Source organism: Macrobrachium rosenbergii, chromosome 55 (genome assembly GCF_040412425.1).
Source record: "Macrobrachium rosenbergii isolate ZJJX-2024 chromosome 55, ASM4041242v1, whole genome shotgun sequence".
NCBI lineage: Eukaryota > Metazoa > Arthropoda > Malacostraca > Decapoda > Palaemonidae > Macrobrachium > Macrobrachium rosenbergii.
Window position 1 is genome coordinate 50,187,967 of NC_089795.1, and position 19,279 is coordinate 50,207,245.

At 34.5% G+C, this 19,279-nt stretch overlaps 1 protein-coding gene across 4 annotated transcripts in view; it reads left to right on the forward strand.

The window, feature by feature from the left end:
- The window catches only part of LOC136835224 (uncharacterized), a 106,192-nt gene extending 98,060 nt beyond the window's left edge, over positions 1-8,132 (forward strand). For 3 of the 4 annotated variants that reach the window (XM_067098476.1, XM_067098479.1, XM_067098478.1), the window contains 3 exons: positions 1,254-1,375; positions 4,773-4,906; positions 6,771-8,132. In XM_067098476.1, coding sequence (XP_066954577.1) covers positions 1,254-1,375; positions 4,773-4,906; positions 6,771-7,042 — 528 coding nt within the window. In that variant the 3' untranslated portion in view covers positions 7,043-8,132. The remainder of the gene's footprint in view (positions 1-1,253; positions 1,376-4,772; positions 4,907-6,770) is intronic. The other variant, XM_067098477.1, reaches the window with a different exon arrangement.
- The last annotated feature ends 11,147 nt before the right edge of the window (positions 8,133-19,279 follow it).

A 19,279-nucleotide genomic window follows, 5' to 3' on the forward strand; every position in this document is an offset into this window, starting at 1 on the left:
TCCAGGCATTGATCAATGCTCTCAGTATTACAGTGATAGTATTATACAGACATTGGTCAATGCTCTCATTATCATACAGTGATAGCATTATACAGTCATTGATCAAATGCTCTCATTATCATACAGTAATAGCATTGTACAGTGCAGGCATTGATCAATGCTCTCATTATCACGCAGTGATAGCATAACACAGGCACTGATCAAATGCTCTCATTATCATACAATAATAGCATTATACAGTCATTGATCAATACTCTCGTTATCATACACAAATAGCATTATACAGGCATTGATCAAATGCTCTCATTATCATACAGTTATAGCATTATACAGTCACTGATCAATGCTCTCATTATCATACAGTGATAGCATTATACAATCATTGATCAATGCTCTCATCACCATACAGCGATAGCATTATGCAGGCATTGGTCAATGCTCTCATTATCATACAGTGATAGCATTATACAGTCATTGGTCAATGCTTTCATAATCATACAGTTATACCATTATACAGTCACTGATCAATGCTCTCATTATCATACCATGATAGCATTATATAGTCACTAATCAATGCTCTCATTATCATTCAATGATAGCATTATACAGTCATTGATCAATGCTCTCAATATCATACAGTAATAGCAATATACAGGCATTGATCCATGCTCTCATTATCATGCAGTGATAGCATTATACAGGCACTGATCTAATACTCTCATTATCATACAGTGATGGCATTATACAGTCACTGATTAATGCTCTCATTATCATACACTGATAGCATTATACAGGCATTGATCAATGCTCTCAGCATCATACAGTGATAGTATTATACAGGCATTGGTCAATGCTCTCATTATCATACAGTTATAGCATTATACAGGCATTGATCAAATGCTCTCATTATCATACAGTAATAGCATTATACAGGCATTGATCAAATGCTTTTATTATCATACAGTAATAGCATTATACAGGCACTGATCAATGCTCTCATTATCATGCAGATAGCATTATGCAGGCACTGATCAATGCTCTCAATATCGTACAGTGATAGTATTATACAGGCATTGATCAATGCTCTCATTATCATACAGTGATAGCATTATACAGGCGTTGATCAAATGGCTCTCATTGATCAGTTGCTCTTATTACCAAACAGTGAATGATACTGCGTTTAAAGGAGTCTGCTGACTTACAGAGAAAGAAGGATAAAAAAGTAATTAAATCGTTTTGAAACTTTTCCGCAGGAAGATGACGAGATAGTCCTGGCGTCCAACCATGATCAGGAAGAAGAAGAAGAAGAGGAAGAAGATGGGGAGGACCAGGGAGCATACGAAGAAAGTCCTCTGCCAGTTAGGAGGACGAGCAGGTAAAACTTCCCCCCTCCCACCCCCAGGACTTTATCTCTGTAACTCACTGAGAGAGAGAGAGAGAGAGAGAGAGAGAGAGAGAGAGAGCATATGTAGAAAGTCCTCCGCCAGTTAGCAGGAAGAGTAGGTGCAATTCCTGCCCCCGCCCCCTCCCTAAAAAAAGGACTGTGGGAGAGAGAGTAAAGTCCTCTGCCAGATAGGGAGGACAGGCAGGCAAACAACTCCCCCTCCCCCCCACAAAAAAAAAGGACTTTGTAACTCCGAGACCTCACTGAGAGAGAGAGAGAGAGAGAGAGAGAGAGAGAGAGAGCATATGAAAGGTCCTCTGCTAGTTAGCAGGATGTGCGGGTAAAATTTCCCCCACCCCCCAAAAAAAACCGACTTAATAACTCTGAAATGCACAGAGAGAGAGAGAGAGAGAGAGAGAGAGAGAGAGAGAGAGAACGCTGGTCAATTTTACGACTCGGCATTTGATACACGGACGAAAACAAACATCAAAAGAAAAAGTCCAATTTTATTACGCCCAGTACTGGTCCTTCTGTGACTCTCGTTCTTTTGGGGAACATCTAAAAATAAAACTGTTTTCTGAGAACCAGTCAGTGTCCTTACAATAAAATTATTGATTTTATATAAAATACTTTCATTATTGGTGTTGTCTTGAACATAAAAAGCATTTCTTGGAAGTTCAAATATTTTGTCCGTTCATACAACTGTTTTTCCTAACAGAGGCATTATACACTATCTTACAAAATACAGTTGTATGAACCGTCAAAATATTTGAAGTTCACAGCAATGTTAATACATCTGGTTCCTACAGTAACCAATGCAAAGCCTGTTGCATTTTAAACTAATATAATTTATCATTCAGAGAACGCTTGTATGATCAACCCTGACCTTTATGTAGCCCAGGCCTGAAAAATACGGGAAAAAGTTAGATGATTACTGATTATCACAGACTAAATATAAGACGTGGTTACCTGAAGGGCGGACTCACAATTGTGTAAATTCAGATCTATTTCAAAGAATGAAAGGAAGATATTTAAAACGGAGAAAATGTTTCTCAAGCTTTCACCCTGCGTAATAAATATAATTCTATTGTACCAGTTATGAAATATTTCCAGTCTAATATCCCGGAAACATTACCAAAATAAAACTGATCTCATGCTGATATTGGTCATTTCGAACGAAAAAAATATCATTTTGAGTAGCTCTTGTGTGTGTGTGTGTGTGTGTGTGTGTGTGTGTGTGCGCGCAGCTATATATCCACTGTTGTGTGTGAAGTTTTATAGACCCAGGTGGGTATATAAACTTCAGACAAAAATTATATACAAGGCTATTTGTCAACTCGGAAAGGCTTAGGCTTTCCGAGTCGACACTAATAACCTTACGGAAGAATTAGATCTCGGGAACTTTCATAAAACATTTTCTTGTAAATGTTTTGAGCCATTTTTATTTCGTATGATACGTTCAAAGTTTATTTTGAACCATACGAATTTAAAGTCTTACGGCATTCCCGATTCGTAAATTATTAATTTATTTATTTTTTACATTTTTAGTAAGTGATTTCTGCTTTCTATATTTCCCATTACCTTTCGTTACTTCTTTCTAATGAACACCATATTGTTTGGAAGCTAGAATCAAGTCAATGGCCCCTGTAGGCTTGTTCCAGATGAACAGGGTTCATCTTCTGGATAATAATAATAATAATAATAATAATAATAATAATAATAATAATAATAATAATAAGAAGAATAAGAAGAAGAAGAAGAAGAAGAATAAGAAGAAGAAGAAGAAGAAGAAGAAGAAGAAGAATTACTATAATAATAATAATAATAATAATAATAATAATAATAATAATAATAATAATAATCAACTCTGCTGACAAAATCAGATGGAAATTTTGTATTTACCAAAGTGTGTCAGTCTGTCTGTCTGTCTGTCTGTTAATGGCACTTGGGCACAGAGAAGTTAATTAGAATTTCAGATGAACTGTAATTAGGTTGTGTATTCACGCCTTTTTTTTTTTTTACGAAGGGGCAGAGGATTGGTGGATGACGCTAATGGAAAAAAAGCTCTCTAATATGATTTATATTTCTTGAAGTCTTTGAATTTACGTAACATTTCGTATTGTGAAAATAGGAACTTTTCCATAATGAACAAAATCATTGCAGGAAAAGACCTGTAATGACTTAAAGTTGTTCCTATGATTGAACGAACATTCAGTTGCATAACATTAACGTATTCTAACCTATTTCAAAATCAATTATATGACTAATTACTTGAAAATAACCCTTATAATATATATGATATATATATATATATATATATATATATATATATATATATATATATATATATATATATTATGCAAATATATATATATAATATATATTGTTATATCATAATACAAAGTAACATTAACATTGTTCCTGTGAAATAAGTAACATTAAGAGCAGTCCATTAACGTGCTCTAACCTATTTCAAAATCAATTATATAACATTATTTAAACCCTTATAACATATATCACACATTGCAAGCACATACTTATAATAAATCGACTCTATATAAGCCACAAAATAGGCCTAAAAATCATTGGCCTTCCATAAATCCAAGGAAATCGCGCTGACGTTATGCTGAGAAAAGACGCAAAGAAATAACGGGTCAAGTGATTAGCTGTCAACCACTTAGAGAACCTGAAGACGAAAGTCATTCAATTTTCATCAGGATCTTACATATAAGTTTGCTGACAATGGCGAGAAACCTTCAATTAGTTTAATAGTAACGGTAGTGATATTAACAGCATTAATAGTATTTGCTGCTGTTTTACAGCATTAATAAAGTAATAATATCCTCAAGAGCATAAAAATATGAATCATGTTAATACCCAAGAAATCAAGGTAATATTGATGAGATCATTATAAGGTAATGCTACTTAATAATTGTAATTTCGAAGAAATCTTGTGAATACTGAAACAAACGTGACAAAATGTAACCGCAAAATCTTGCCATTTCACAGCTATTTTTAATATGAAGGGATCTTGTCCTCTTGTCAAGTTTTATGAATATGGAAGAAAACTTCATGGAAATGTTATCGCTGAATATGAAAGTATTCTTTTCATTTTGCAGCATCTGATGACTCTAAAAGGAATCTTATCACTTTGCAGAATTTATGAATACGAAAGAAAACGTCACGGAAAACATTATCTTAAAATTGTCTTAAAATTTTGCAGCATTTGATGAATATGAAAGAAAACGCCACGGAAAACATCATCTTAAAATTATCTTAAAATTCTGCAGCATTTGATGAACAAGGAAGAGAACGTCACGGAAAACATTATCTTCAAGAGATCTTAAAAAATATCTTGAAATCTCATAATTTCTCTTCCTCTTTCCAGCAGGCTTGTGACAATCGGAGTTACGGGTAAACGCTGGGGGATCCGGGGGACCCCGGGGTCGTCGCTCCCCTCCCTGACCGAACCGGACTCTCCGCCCACCACCTCCCTCGACCTTGAATGGGAACCGGAAGCCGGTAAGGATGATGATAAATGGTAAACTGATTAATAAATGGACTGGTAGGAGGTAATATACGGTAAATTTATGAATTAATGGACTTGTAAGAAATAATATATGGTATATATTTATGAATAAATAGAGTGGTGGGAGATGATAAATGGCGAATTTATGAATTAATGGACTTCTAAGGGAGTTGACATATGGTAAATTTATGAATGGAGTGGTAAGAGATATGTAGTAAATTTATGAGCAAATGGACTGGTTGGAGATCATATGTGGCAAATTTTTTATAAATGGACTTATAAGGAAGATGATACGTGGTAAATTTATTAATAAATGGACTTGTAAGGGAGATGATAAATGTTAAATTTACTAATAAATGGACTTATAAGGGAGATAATAAATGGTAAATTTATGAATAAATGGACTGGTAAGAGATAATATATGGTAAATATATGAATACATGGATTGGCTGGAGATAATAAGAGGTAAATATATCAATAAATGGATTGGTATGAGATAATTTACGGTAAATTGACGAATAAATGTGCTGGTAGGAGATCATATATGATAAATTTATGAATAAATGGCCACATAAGGGAGGATATAATTTGTATATTTATGAATAATGAACTTATAAGGGAGATGTTAAATGGTTAATTCATGAATAAATGGACTTATAAGGGAGATGATAAACGGTAAACTCATTAATAACTGACTGGTAGTAGATAACATATGGTAAATTTATGAATAAATGGACTGGCAGGAGACAGTACAAGGTAAATTTATGAATAAATGGATTGATAGGAGATCTATGGGAAATTTATGAATAAATGGACTGGTGGGAGATAATATATGGTAAATTTATTAATAAACTGACTGGTAGGTGATAACATATGGTAAATTTATGAATTAATGGACTGGTAGGATATGATATACGGTAAATTTATATATGACTGGACTGGTAGTAGATATTATACGGTAAATATATGAAATAATGTACTCGTCGGAGACAATATTTGGTAAATTTATAAATAAATGGACCACCAGGAGATAATTTATGGTAAATTTATGAATAAATGGATTGGCAGGAGATAATAAGTGGTAAATATATTAATAAATGGACTGGTAGGAGATAATATGTGGTAAATTTATGAATTAATGGACTGGTAGGATATGATATATGATAATTTTATTAATAAATGAATAGGCAGGAGATAATAAGTGGTAGATATATTAATAAAACGATTGGTAGGGGATCATTTATGGTAATTTTATAAATAAATGGATTGGTAGGAGATATATATGGTAAATTTATGAATAAATGGACTGGTTGGAGATATTATATAGTAAATTTATTATTAAATGGACTTGTAAGGGAGATGATAAATGGTAATTTTGTTAATAAATGGATTGGCAGAAGATAATATATAGTAAATTTATTCATAAATAGAGTAAAAAGGGCGATAACAAATTGTATATTTGTGAATAAAGGGGCTTAAAAGGAAGGTGATAAATTGTATACTTTTTATTAATAAATGGACTTTAAGGGAGATCATAAACTGTAAATTTATGAATAAGTGAACTCATAAGGGAGATGATAAATGCTAAATTTATCAATAAATGGACTTATTAGGGAAATCATAAATTGTAAATATATCAATAAATGGACTTATAAGAGATAATAAACGGTAAATTTATTAGTAAATGAACTTAAAAGTCAGCTGACTGGTACTCTTGAGCGAACCAATGAACTAGACGTAAACTGACCTGCCCACTAAGCCCGGCAAACACTTAACAAGGTAACGAATCCATTTAGCAGCCAGGTAAGCTCACGAGCTTAAGAATGACCTGACCTGACCTTGACCTCTATCCTGCAGGCCTGGTCAGAATGAGCCGAGAAAGCCTAGGAGAGGAAGAAGGATCCCACACGGCTGAGTCCAACAGCTGGGTGGCGAGATCCTCCTGCTCCACCCCCAACAGCCTCGAGTGGGACTTCAGAGCGTCTACCCTCAGCCTCCGGGGAGGGATCGAGGACGACTCCTGGCAGCACACGGACATGGAGACGGAGCAGCTGCTCCACGAGATAGAGCAGCTGGCAGCCAGGGCTCTGGCAGACACGGGACACGGCCTCCAAGCTGCACCCAGATAGGATCGGTTTTCGTAACTTGCCAAAAGTTACTGAGTGATATGGGGGACTTCGGAGCTTAAATTCGGAGCGTCTGTTAATCAAGTGATTGTTACTGGTTTTGTTTCGGATGTATAAATACGCAACTGCACAAGAGGTATATTTGTAAATAAGCATTGATTCGTTGTTCGTGAAGGCCTATGATGTGTAGGCCCATGGTTTTCGTAAGAGTGAAACGGATTAGTATTGTGAAGTATAGTGATTTCCTGTTGATTCCTACAACAGCTCCTTTCTCCAGTTTACGTCGACTTACTTAATTACTTACTACAAGCACTTCACTTCATGAAAACGACAAATCAAATATATAAGATAAAAACTAGCCATGCTCAACTACTCTTAATCACCTCCTTCATAAAATTAACGATTCAGAAAGCGTCCTTCTTTGCGACCAAGCCAGATTTGACGAGACGCGTTCGAAACCGGTTTGACCGCGTTCAACGGTGGTATTAATTTGTAGCACAAAGCCCAGGTCACGGTAAGGCAGCTCTCGCGTGTTATGGCGAACTGTTACGATATCGTTATTGTTGTACGCGCCTGAAGATTGCATTGAAAACATCGAAAGTGATCATATTTTGATGACGATGCAAAAACGGAAGGAAGAGTCTCTTCTTCTGTCTCTCAGAAATGCCAGTCCGAGGAGTGGTGTAAAACAGTGTGCTGTAATGATATAAACAATTTTGCTAACTCAAGTGAAGAGAGTTTAGTGAATTTCTGAAGTTTTGAAACTTACAAACTGATAACCAACAGCGAATGAAGAATGCAGTTCAGTTAAGAAGGCTTTATATAACTTCCCCTTGTGATTTTACATAAAATGTTACGGAATGCGACTCGATTACCAGTTGCGAAAATGGTTCCTGAGATTTTCAACCAAAATGTGACTAGGAAGAAAAAAAAGCAGTTCCTGCAAGTTATCGTGACTCAGGGTTTGAAGAAGATTTCTCTTGAGGAAAAATGCAGTGATCAAGTCAATGCATATAAACAATTCAAATTAAATTTTTTTATCATTATTACTATTATTATTATTATTATTATTATTATTATTAGCAATGCACTGCTACTGGGGTACTCTGTACTCTGTTGCATTTAATATTACATGAATGGCTTGTCATTATATATATCATATATATATATATATATATATATATATATATATATATATATATATATATATATATATATACATATATATATATATAATATACACAATAATGTAATATAAAAAATATATATATATATATATATTTATATATATATATGTATACTATATATATGTATATGTATATATATGTATATATGTATGCTCTATATATATACTGTATATATATACCTATATACACATGAGAGAAACAGCCGACATAGTTTATTTATGGTAAACATATTGAACATCTTAAGGGAAAAATTCCGGCCATACTAAATCTTTTTTTACAAAAACGTTTTCTTGGCTTCCTTCTGTTCGATATGTTGAATTTTTAGAGGCAATTCGCTTATCAAGCATAATGATAATCCATGTTACACTGCGAATTTCATAAAAATATTATGAAAATTCATGATAATTGGTTAAACTGGGACAAATTGTGTATAGTTCTCTTCCAGGTATTTTGTGTCTTTTTTTTTTTTGTTTAACGGTCAACTTTGATGATCAGCTTGAAATGATGCCTTTTATTTGTGTCTCATGTTTATTTTTCATATTTCTCTACGATGATTTTCGTTGTTTTAATTTCACATGTTGGTAAACATATTAGAAGCCAAGGCGCAAGTTCCTGTCGGGTTGAATTTAATTTGAGGCGTCCAAGCAGTTTATAGGTAACTGTTTATGATTCCGAACAAAAAAAAAGTTTGTATGGTGAGCACCATATAATAAATACCACTCATCATTAATCTATCTGAATCTGAATATGAGCATCTACTGTAAGTGACTCCCAAACGAGCAGAAAACGGACAGAGAAAGAAAACGAGCATCGCCCACGATGGCATCTGATCCAGACTCCAGTTTGCTAGCCCTTTAGACATCGAGGTGCCTTTGAGAATCGTTTTCCATTTCTCCTTGGAGAAGCTTCCTTCAACAGCCTGCTTATAAAAGCCACTCGCTTCAGGTTCCTAACATGAAAGACTCGGGGCCTCGTTTGCAGACGCCCCTTTTGGACGGAATCCTCTTCAGATAATCCATGGGGGTAACAAAGGCAAAAAGAACTTCTGAAGGTGGAAGTTTGCAGAAGAAGCCTTGCCTTCGTTCAGACTTCTCAGGTGTGCCTGAGGCGCCTTTGGGCTTTTGTGCAGTGCCTGAGTCAAAGACGATGATTATATATGCATATAAATATATCCATCAAAGATAATTTACGCCTATTCTATACCAGTGACTGACAGAAGTCAATCAAATTTCTTCTGCAGTCATCAGATTAACTCAGTATTTTATTTACCATAAAGAAATTTCAGATCCATGATATAGCAGCAGTAATAACCAACCAGGACCACAAAACCTTCAATTGTGGTTCCTGATAAACATTAAATACCAATACTTAAAACATATATTGTAATTTTCCTCTCTTTGGAATGACCGGTATATGAATCAGTGGTTGGATTCTCTTCAAAACAGGTCTGGCAACTTCTTTTGTAGAAAATCCTCAGTGTAGGATGAAAGCTTGGGACAGGACTTCTGTATTGCAAGTGTAAACATAAATGTCTAGACTTTGTATATGAAGCACAAAATATCTGATAGAATTCAAACAGTCGTCTCTTCTTAAAGTTACGCATCTTATGACAAGCGGGTTTCTCTCCAGTATAACTTGACTTCCATCCCACAGTCACGAGATAACTTGATTTCCATCCCTCAACCACAAGACAACTTAATTTCCATACCAGTCTCAAGATAACTTTATTCCCATTCCTCAGTCACGAGATGACTTGATTTTCATTTCTCAGTCATGAGCTAACTTGATTTCCATCCCTCAGTCACGAGATAACTTGATTTCCATCTCTCAACCACAAGATAACTTAATTTCCATACCAGTCTCAAGATAACTTGATTTCCATTCCTCAGTCACGTGATAATTTTATTTCCATCCCTCAGTCACGAGATAACTTGATTTCATTCCTCAGTCGCGAGCTAACTTCATTCCATTCCTCAGTCACGAGATAACTTGAGTTCCATTCCTCCGTCACGAGATAACTTGATTTCCATTCCTCAGTCACGAGCTAGCTTGATTCCATTCCTCAGTCACGAGATAACTTAATTTCCATTCCGCATTCACGAGATAACTTGAATTTTATCTCTTAGTCATAAGACGACCTTGTTTTTACCTCTCAATTACGAAACAAATTGATTTCCATCTGTAGTCACAAAATAACTTTATATCCATCTTTCATTTACGAGACAACTTAATTTTCATCTCTCAGTCGCGAGATAACTTAATTTCCACCTCTCAGTTAACGGATTATTTGATTTACATCTCTCAGTCATGAGGCAACTTCATTTCCATCCCTCAGTCACGAGACTACTTGATTTACATCTCAGCCGCGAGATAACTTGATTTCCATCCCTCAGTCACGAGACTACTTGATTTACATCTCTCAGTCATGAGAAACCTTGATTTACATCCTTAAGTCAAAAATTTGATTTCCATCCTTCATTCACGAGATGACTTGATTTCAATCCCTTAGTCACGAGATAGCTTAATTTTCATTCCTCAGTCACGGGACTGTTTGATTTCCATCCCTCAGCCACGAGATGCATTGACTCCCATCCCTCAGTCACGAGATAACTTGATGCCACCACTTGGCTATAATTTGAATTCCATCTCAGTCATGAGATGCACCGAGTCCCATCTCTCAGTCGTGAGATAGCTTGGTTTCCATCACTCAATTACGAGATAACTTAATTTCCATTCACCACTCGTCACGAGATTACTTATTTCCATCTCTGCCTCAAAATAACCTGATTTCCACTTCTGGGTCACAAGATAACTAGATTTCCATATTTCAACCAAGAGATAACTTGATATCCCTCTCTCATTCTTTACATAACTTGATTTTCATCACAGGATAACTTGATTTCCATCTTTTAGTCACAAGATAGACAACTTGATACCCATCCCTCATTCCCTAAATAACCTTGGTTTCCATCTCTCGGTCACGAGATAATTTGATATCACTCTCATACCTTGCATAACTTTATTTCTATCTCTCATTCCCTACATAACTTGATTTCCATCTTTCAGTCATGAGATAACTTGGTATCCATATCTCGTTCCTTACATAACTTGACTTCCATCTCTCATTCCCTACATAACATGATTTCCATCTTTCAGTCATGAGATACTTTGATATCAATCTCCCAGCTCCTACATAACTTGATTTCCATCTTTCAGTCACAAGATAACTTGATATCCATCTCTCCTTCCTTACATAATTTGATATTCATTCCTTGGGCACGAGATAACATGATTTCCAGCTTTCAGTCACGAGATAAATTGATTTCCATCTCTCCTTCCTTACATAACTTGATTTCCATTCCTTGGGCATGAAATAACATGATTTCCAGCTTCCAGTCACGAGATAACTTGATTTCCATCTCTCCCTCCTTACATAACTTGATTTCCATTCCCCAGGCATGAGATAACATGATTTCCAGCTTTCAGTCACGAGATAACTTGATTTCCATCTTTCAGTCACGAGATCACTTGATTTCCATCTTTCAGTCACGAGATAACTTGACTTCCATCTTTCAGTCACGAGATCACTTGACTTCCATCTTCCAGTCACGAGATCACTTGATTTCCATCTTTCAGTCACGAGATAACTTGATTTCCATCTTTCAGTCACGAGATCACTTGACTTCCATCTTTCAGTCACGAGATCACTTGATTTCCATCTTTCAGTCACGGGATCACTTGATTTCCATCTTTCAGTCACGAGATCACTTGATTTCCATCTTTCAGTCACGAGATCACTTGATTTCCATCTTTCAGTCACGAGCTAGCTTGTGGTTGGAGACCGCTTCTCGCACCACGCGTAACGGCGGAAGAGACAGGCTGTTCCAACATGCTTCTTCGGAAATAAAGCCTTATACAGTTGGTGCTATAAATACAGTTTCTTTCTCTTCGATATTATTTGGCTAATGCTTCTAACGGGGTTGATAATAGCTGGTTCCCGACAGAGGTTTACGTTCGGGGATCACGTCCTTAAAAACAATTAAAATGAAATTAAGTGCTCAATGTACAGTGCATGACAGTCATGGAGTATGTTTGGTAATTCTGATGCATCTCTCTCTCTCTCTCTCTCTCTCTCTCTCTCTCTCTCTCTCTCTCTCTCTCTCTCTCTCTCTCTCTCACTAATTTTGGCACCTTTAATTCTTTAATTCATTGGAATCATGAAAACAGATACTCTCTCTCTCTCTCTCTCTCTCTCTCTCTCTCTCTTACTCTCTCTTACACCTTTAATTCTTTAATTCATTGGAATAATGAAAACAGATACTCTTTCTCTCTCTCTCTCTCTCTCTCTCTCTCTCTCTCTCTCTCTCTCTCTCTCTCTAATCTCTCTATAATTATATCATCTGGAATTCTTTAATTCATTGGAATAGTGAAAACAGCTACTCTCTCTCTCTCTCTCGAAGTAATTTGCAAACTCCAGCGTCTTAAGCAAACTATTAGGCCTATCAAAATACTGAAATATCTGTAGGACGTGTTCCGTGAATCTTAAACATCTTGAGGGGAGCCTTCTCTGTGATTTTATAACCTAGGAGTGACTGACAACTAAGGAAAAATAATAAAAAAAAAAGAATTCTGATCAACATATTGTTGTACAGTTTGTCTAAATGTATAAAAATATCACAAAAAAAATCATTTTGTAAAAGTCCTTGGAATGATGGTCGCCATCTTTTCTTCCCATTTGTAAAGAGATGTATATGTATTTTGTAATCTAATAAAATTACATAGGAAGTTGGGTTTACTGATTAGCCCTTCTGGTCCAGCATAAGTCAATAGGCCCTTAAGGTATGCCTAGTCCTGCAGGGAACAACACTATATGCTTAATTATTTTGTCTATATGAATAGTACAGCCAAACGTCTGATTATAATATTTCTCAAAGGACCAATTTAATGAGAGAGAAATGAAAGGAAAACTTAGGCAATTAATGAAACTGGATATTGCCAAAATTATGGAAAAATATTCACATAGGTCTACAGACCCTTGGGTATGCCTAATCTTGCAAGGAAAAATATTGTATGATTTATTTTGTTTTTATGAATACTGTAACCAAACGTCTCATTATGATGTTTTCAAAATGACCAATTTAATGTGAAATAAATCAAAGGAGAACTTAGACAATTAATTAGCTAGATATTGCAAAAATTATGGAAAAATATTCACGTGGGAAAACACCTATATCTTCCAATCTATTGAGAACAAAAATGGCCATTCTCTTATGTCAATTTCCCATAAAATGTCTCTCCTTCTGTCAGAATATATTTTCATAATGTAATTCATCTTAATAATTACTAAATATGATATGGCTGTTTGCGTTACGTGTGAGACAGTTATACAGCTTTACGAATAGAAAATAGAACACATTTTCAAGTGTTCCAAACAGGAAGACCTTCTAATATTATTCTAATGAAATGTTCCGCATATAAAAACAGCTCTTTGATATTTAATACTTATTCAATGACTGTTCGACAATCACAGAGCTATATTAACATGAAATTGAGGAATTAACTGCCAAGTCTTTAAAAAAGAAGCCATTCTGAAATTACTTTTGTTCAGACTTTTTCAAAAGAAATCAAAAGCTTATTGTCCAATTATAGCATCATCAAACGAAGAATTGCATTCAATTAAACGGGAGGATTCGATCACAAAATGGTATAGGATTTCCCAAGCCTTCTTTTCATTTGTGAGACGAGACTCGTAATTATACAGAATTTATTCCCTAAAGGTCATAGTAAAAAGTCTTCATCAGCTATACTTAAATTACTTCTGCAACGAGACTTCAAAAGCCCAATTCACATGTAATCAACATGACACAAAACCTGTAGTCTGCTCCTTAAATGCATGCATAATCTGGAGGCATTTTATTTTTAAAATGCAATAAGCATTTCATGTCATGAAAGTGCATTGCACTCCGCATACTAGTTTAAATTTGGTCAAATTTAAAAATAGCTCCACATTAGCAAAGGATTTCTAGAATGTACGTTGCATTGAGTGAAAAGATCTGTAAAAAGAAGTTACAGAGAGAGAGAGAGAGAGAGAGAGAGAGAGAGAGAGAGAGAGAGAGAGAGAGAGAGAGAAATAAGGTTAGGACAAAACGATATGTGGAATAAGCAGCAAAATATCTTAAGAAATAAACAAGAGAGAGAGAGAGAGAGAGAGAGAGAGAGAGAGAGAGAGAGAGAGAAGGTGCAAACATAAAACGTGCACACAGTGAAGTATAAGCACATATCCCCAAAATACAAATAAAAAATGCAAAAATAAAGTATTTGGAAAAGAGTGACATACATAAGGTGAGGCACTTTTCCATCTCGACTACGGTTACATAGCATGACTCAAGTTGTAAAGCATGATTCGGGATCCAAAGCATGACTCCGGTTACAAAGCATGGCCACGGCTGCAAAGCATGACTCAGGTTACAAAGCATGACCCAAGTTGCAAAGCATGACTCAAGTTGCAAATTCAGGATGCACAGCATGACTCAGATTGCAAAGCATGACCCAGGTTACACAGCTTGACTCATGTTGCAAAGCATGACTCGCGTTGCAGTTGACTCAAAGCATGACTCAGGTTACAAAGCATGACGCAGGTTGCAAAGCATAACTCAGGTTACAAAGCATAACTCAGGTTACAAAGCATGACTCAGGTTGCAAAGCATGACCCAGGTTGCAAAGCATGACTCAGGTTGCAAAGCATGACTTAGGTTGCAAAGCATAAGGTGAATCAACTGGAATTTATTCCAAAGGAAACCCTCCAGGCTTTAATCAACGATGAATATTAAACAGCATATCACGTTACCTTTCGCTTGGGTGAAAGTCATCGCTGCCAGCAGAGAGAGAGAGAGAGAGAGAGAGAGAGAGAGAGAGAGAGAAGAGAGAAAATACAACACGGAGATAGAGCAGAAAACATCTCATTCCTAATTCTTATTTATCTAAGAAACAGAAGAGAGAGAGAGAGAGAGAGAGAGAGAGAGAGAGAGAGAGAGAGGAAAATACAACACGTAGATAGAGCAGAAAACATCTCATTCCTAATTCTTATTTATCTAAGAAACAAGAGAGAGAGAGAGAGAGAGAGAGAGAAAACAGTAGTTTTACATCTACTCATTTTCCAATGTGGCTTTTAAATATGTCTTTTCCTAACCTGTTTGGACCAACTGGTTGATAGAACGTAATGATTTTAAATTTTTTTATTTGAACTCGCCCAGATTTAAAATAGCAAAAATAGTTCGAATAAAAACCTTGAGATTTTGATGTAAGAATGTTTTAAGCAATGTGTGTAACATTCTGTATATGTTATTATTATCTATACTAGTAGGTAACAATTACTACAGTACCACCAGAAATAGTTAAAAATGGAGATTAATTCCCGTAGAGTTTCTGAATCAATTGTGCTTCAGAAACCAACTACGAAAGAAATCACATATTATTATTATTATTATTATTATTATTATTATTATTATTATTATTATTATTATTATTATTATTATTCTTATTAATTTCATCTCTCTCTCTCTCTCTCTCTCTCTCTCTCCAACATCATACCACAGCACTTAGAGGCCTTGGTTGCTACGAATGATAAAAAATGCGGTTTATATTCGAGTAGTAACCTACTACCTTATAATTTGAGACCATTAAATACAGGTGGTGACGTTGCCTAGGAGAAGGCATCGAATTCCCCGTGACAATGAATCACTTGATTGTAGGTAAGCTACGCAATACCTTTGTCGGAAGAGAAGATGGAACTTTATCCGAAGAGAAGAAAAACATGAATAATAGAGTAAATAACATAACTTGCATCAAATTAATATTAAATAAATGTTACTGAATAAAGTGGATGCTGAGTTTAAGGTGCAAGGACCAACAACATTAATTAACCCACAACTGAATCTCGTCCAGCTCTGAAAAAGAGGAACAACAATGTGTTCAGATATGAGCTGAAGAGGAAGAGAATGTGTAGTTTTATAAACACTTGGAAACGTATTATCCAACTATGGAATATTTGTAAGGAATAAGATTCTAGTCGAGTTCGCGCTGTGCTAATATCCTGCGTAGAAAAGAGATTTTCAACAATATTTTATTTTTGTGGTAATGGCTACTGATGTTTGTTCTGTTGTTTGGTGTACAATCCTATTATGGAATGTTTATAAGTAATACGATTTCATTTAGGTACATTTTGAATCTGAGTTCGTGTTATGCTAACGACCTACAAAGCAAGGAGAGATTTCATTCAAACAATATTTTTGTTTGTGGTTATGGTTACTGATTTTTGTGTGCGTGTGAGTGTGTGTGTGTGTGTGTGTGTATTATTCTATTACGGAATATTTGTAAGCATTAAGATTCTATTTAGGTACATTTTGAAGCTGATGTCGTGTTATGCAAATGTCCCACGTAGAGAAGAGAGATTTTAAACAATATGCTTTTTTTTGTGGTTATGGTTATGGTTACTGATATTGTGTTTTTTTGTTCGGTGTTAAACAGGCTCGTACTCATCATGCAGCTTGCAGCATTTTAAAAATTGTTGGCCTTTTTTTATCGTTTTTCTCCCTAAAAACATTTTACTCTTCTCTTTGAAGTAGCGACGAGCGTAAAGCATATTAGTTTCAACACATTCAGGACCAGCTAACGTCCCCATAGCTGTCTTTAATATTAGCTCTAGTGTCTCTCTCTCTCTCTCTCTCTCTCTCTCTCTCTCTCTCTCACTCTCTCTCTCTCTCTCTCTCTCTCGTTTAAAGCAACTCGCTAACAAATATAGAAGTATTTACTTCTCATTTGCTATATCGCAAGTTAAAGTGAGAATGTTTTTCAAATTTATTTTGCTGTCTTTAATATTAGCCTTAGTGCTTTTGATAGTCTCTCTCTCTCTCTCTCTCTCTCTCTCTCTCTCTCTCTCTCTCTCTCTCTCTCTCTCTCTCTCTCTCATATCTTTGTGTTTTTCATTCATTAACAAATGCAGTATTTTCTTCTCACTTGTTTCGTCACAAGGTAAAGTGAGACTATTTTTCAAATTTATTTTACTATGATTCACCTTGAAAGTATTTCTGTTAAACTCTTTTGCCACAAGTTGACAAAAGTCAATTTTCATTTCTTACCTTCTTTCACAAGGTAATTTACATACTCACTTAGCTAGCTAATGAGGAATACAATACACTGTACTAAAACTGAATAACCTTTGAGTATACTTAACTGAAACTAAATAACCTTTGAATATTCTTGGCTGATGAACTGACCAAGAATACGACACACTGTACTGAAAATTAATAATCTTTTGAATATTCTTAAATGAAACTAAATAACCTTTGAATATTCTTCACTGAAACTAAATAACTTTTGATTATTCTTAAATGAAATTAAATAATCTTTGAATATTCTTAACTGAAACTAAAACCTTTGATTATTCTTAGCTGACGAACTGACCAAGAATAAGACACACTGTACCGAAACTAAATGACCTGTGAATATTCTTAAATGAAACTAAATAACCTTTGAATAATCTCAAATGAAAAAATAACCTCTGATTATTCTTAAATGAAACTAAATAACCTTTGACTATTCTTAAATGAAACTAAATAACCTTTGACTATTCTTGAATTAAACTAAATAACCTTTGATTATTTTTAAATGAAACTAAATAACCTTTGAATAATCTTAAAAGAAACTAAATAACCTTTGACTATTCTTAAATGAAACTAAATAAAGTCTGATTATTCTTAAATGAAATTAAATAGCCTTTGACTATTCTTAAATGAAACTAAATAAATTTTGACTATTCTTAAATGAAACTAAATAACCTTCGACTATTCTTAAATGAAACTAAATAACCTTTGATTATTCTTAAATGAAACTAAATAACCTTTGACTATTCTTAAATGAAACTAAATAACCTTTGATTATTCTTAAATGAAACTAAATAACCTTTGCATACTCTTAAATGCAACTAATTGATTATTGTTAAATGAAACCAAATAACCTTTGACTAATCTTGAATGAAACTAAATAACCTTTGACTATTCTTAAATTAAACTAAATAACCTTTGATTATTCTTAAATGAAACTAAATAACCTTTGAATATTCTTAAATGAAAGTAAATAACTTTTGAAATATTCTTCACTGAAAGTAAATAACCTTTGATTATTCTTAAATGAAACTAAATAACCTTTGAATATTCTTAACTGAAACTAAATAAACCTTGAATATTCTTAGCTGACGAAATGACCATGAATAAGACACACTGTACTGAAACTAAATAACCTCTGAATATTCTTAAATGAAACTAAGTAACCTTTGAATATTCTTAAAGGAAACTAAATAACCTTTGAATATTCTTAAATGAAACTAAGTAACTTTTGAATACTCTTAACTAAGTAACTTTTGAATACTCTTAACTGACACTAAATAATGTTTGAACATTCTTAAATGAAACTAAATAACCTTTGAATATTCTTAACTGAAACTAAATAACCTTTGACTATTCTTGGCTGATGAACTAACCAAGATTATGATATGCTGAACTGAAACTATATAACATTTGAATATTATTCACTAAAATTAAATAACCTTTGAATATTCTTAGCTGACGAACTGACCAAGAACACAACACTATACTGAAACTAAATAACCTTTGAATATTCTGAACTGAAATTAAATAACCTTTGATTATTCTCGGCTGATGAACTGGCCAATAACGTCTGAATATTCTTAATTAAACTAAATAACGTTTGAATATTATTAGCTGACGAACTGACCAGGAACGCGACAACACTATACTGAAACTAAATAACCTTGCAATATTCTTCTCTAGGTTCTGAATGCGAACAGTGGAGATCACACAGCTTTAAATAGGTCACATCAATGAATGGTCATTACAGTTACGCAAACAAGAGCACCAAGGGAGTGGCGGAATACACACCACTTGATAATCATATCCGCTCGATTTTCATTATTCTGAAGAGTTTGATTAATGACACGGATGAGAGTGAAAAAGACGAATGTAGTTGGATATGATGA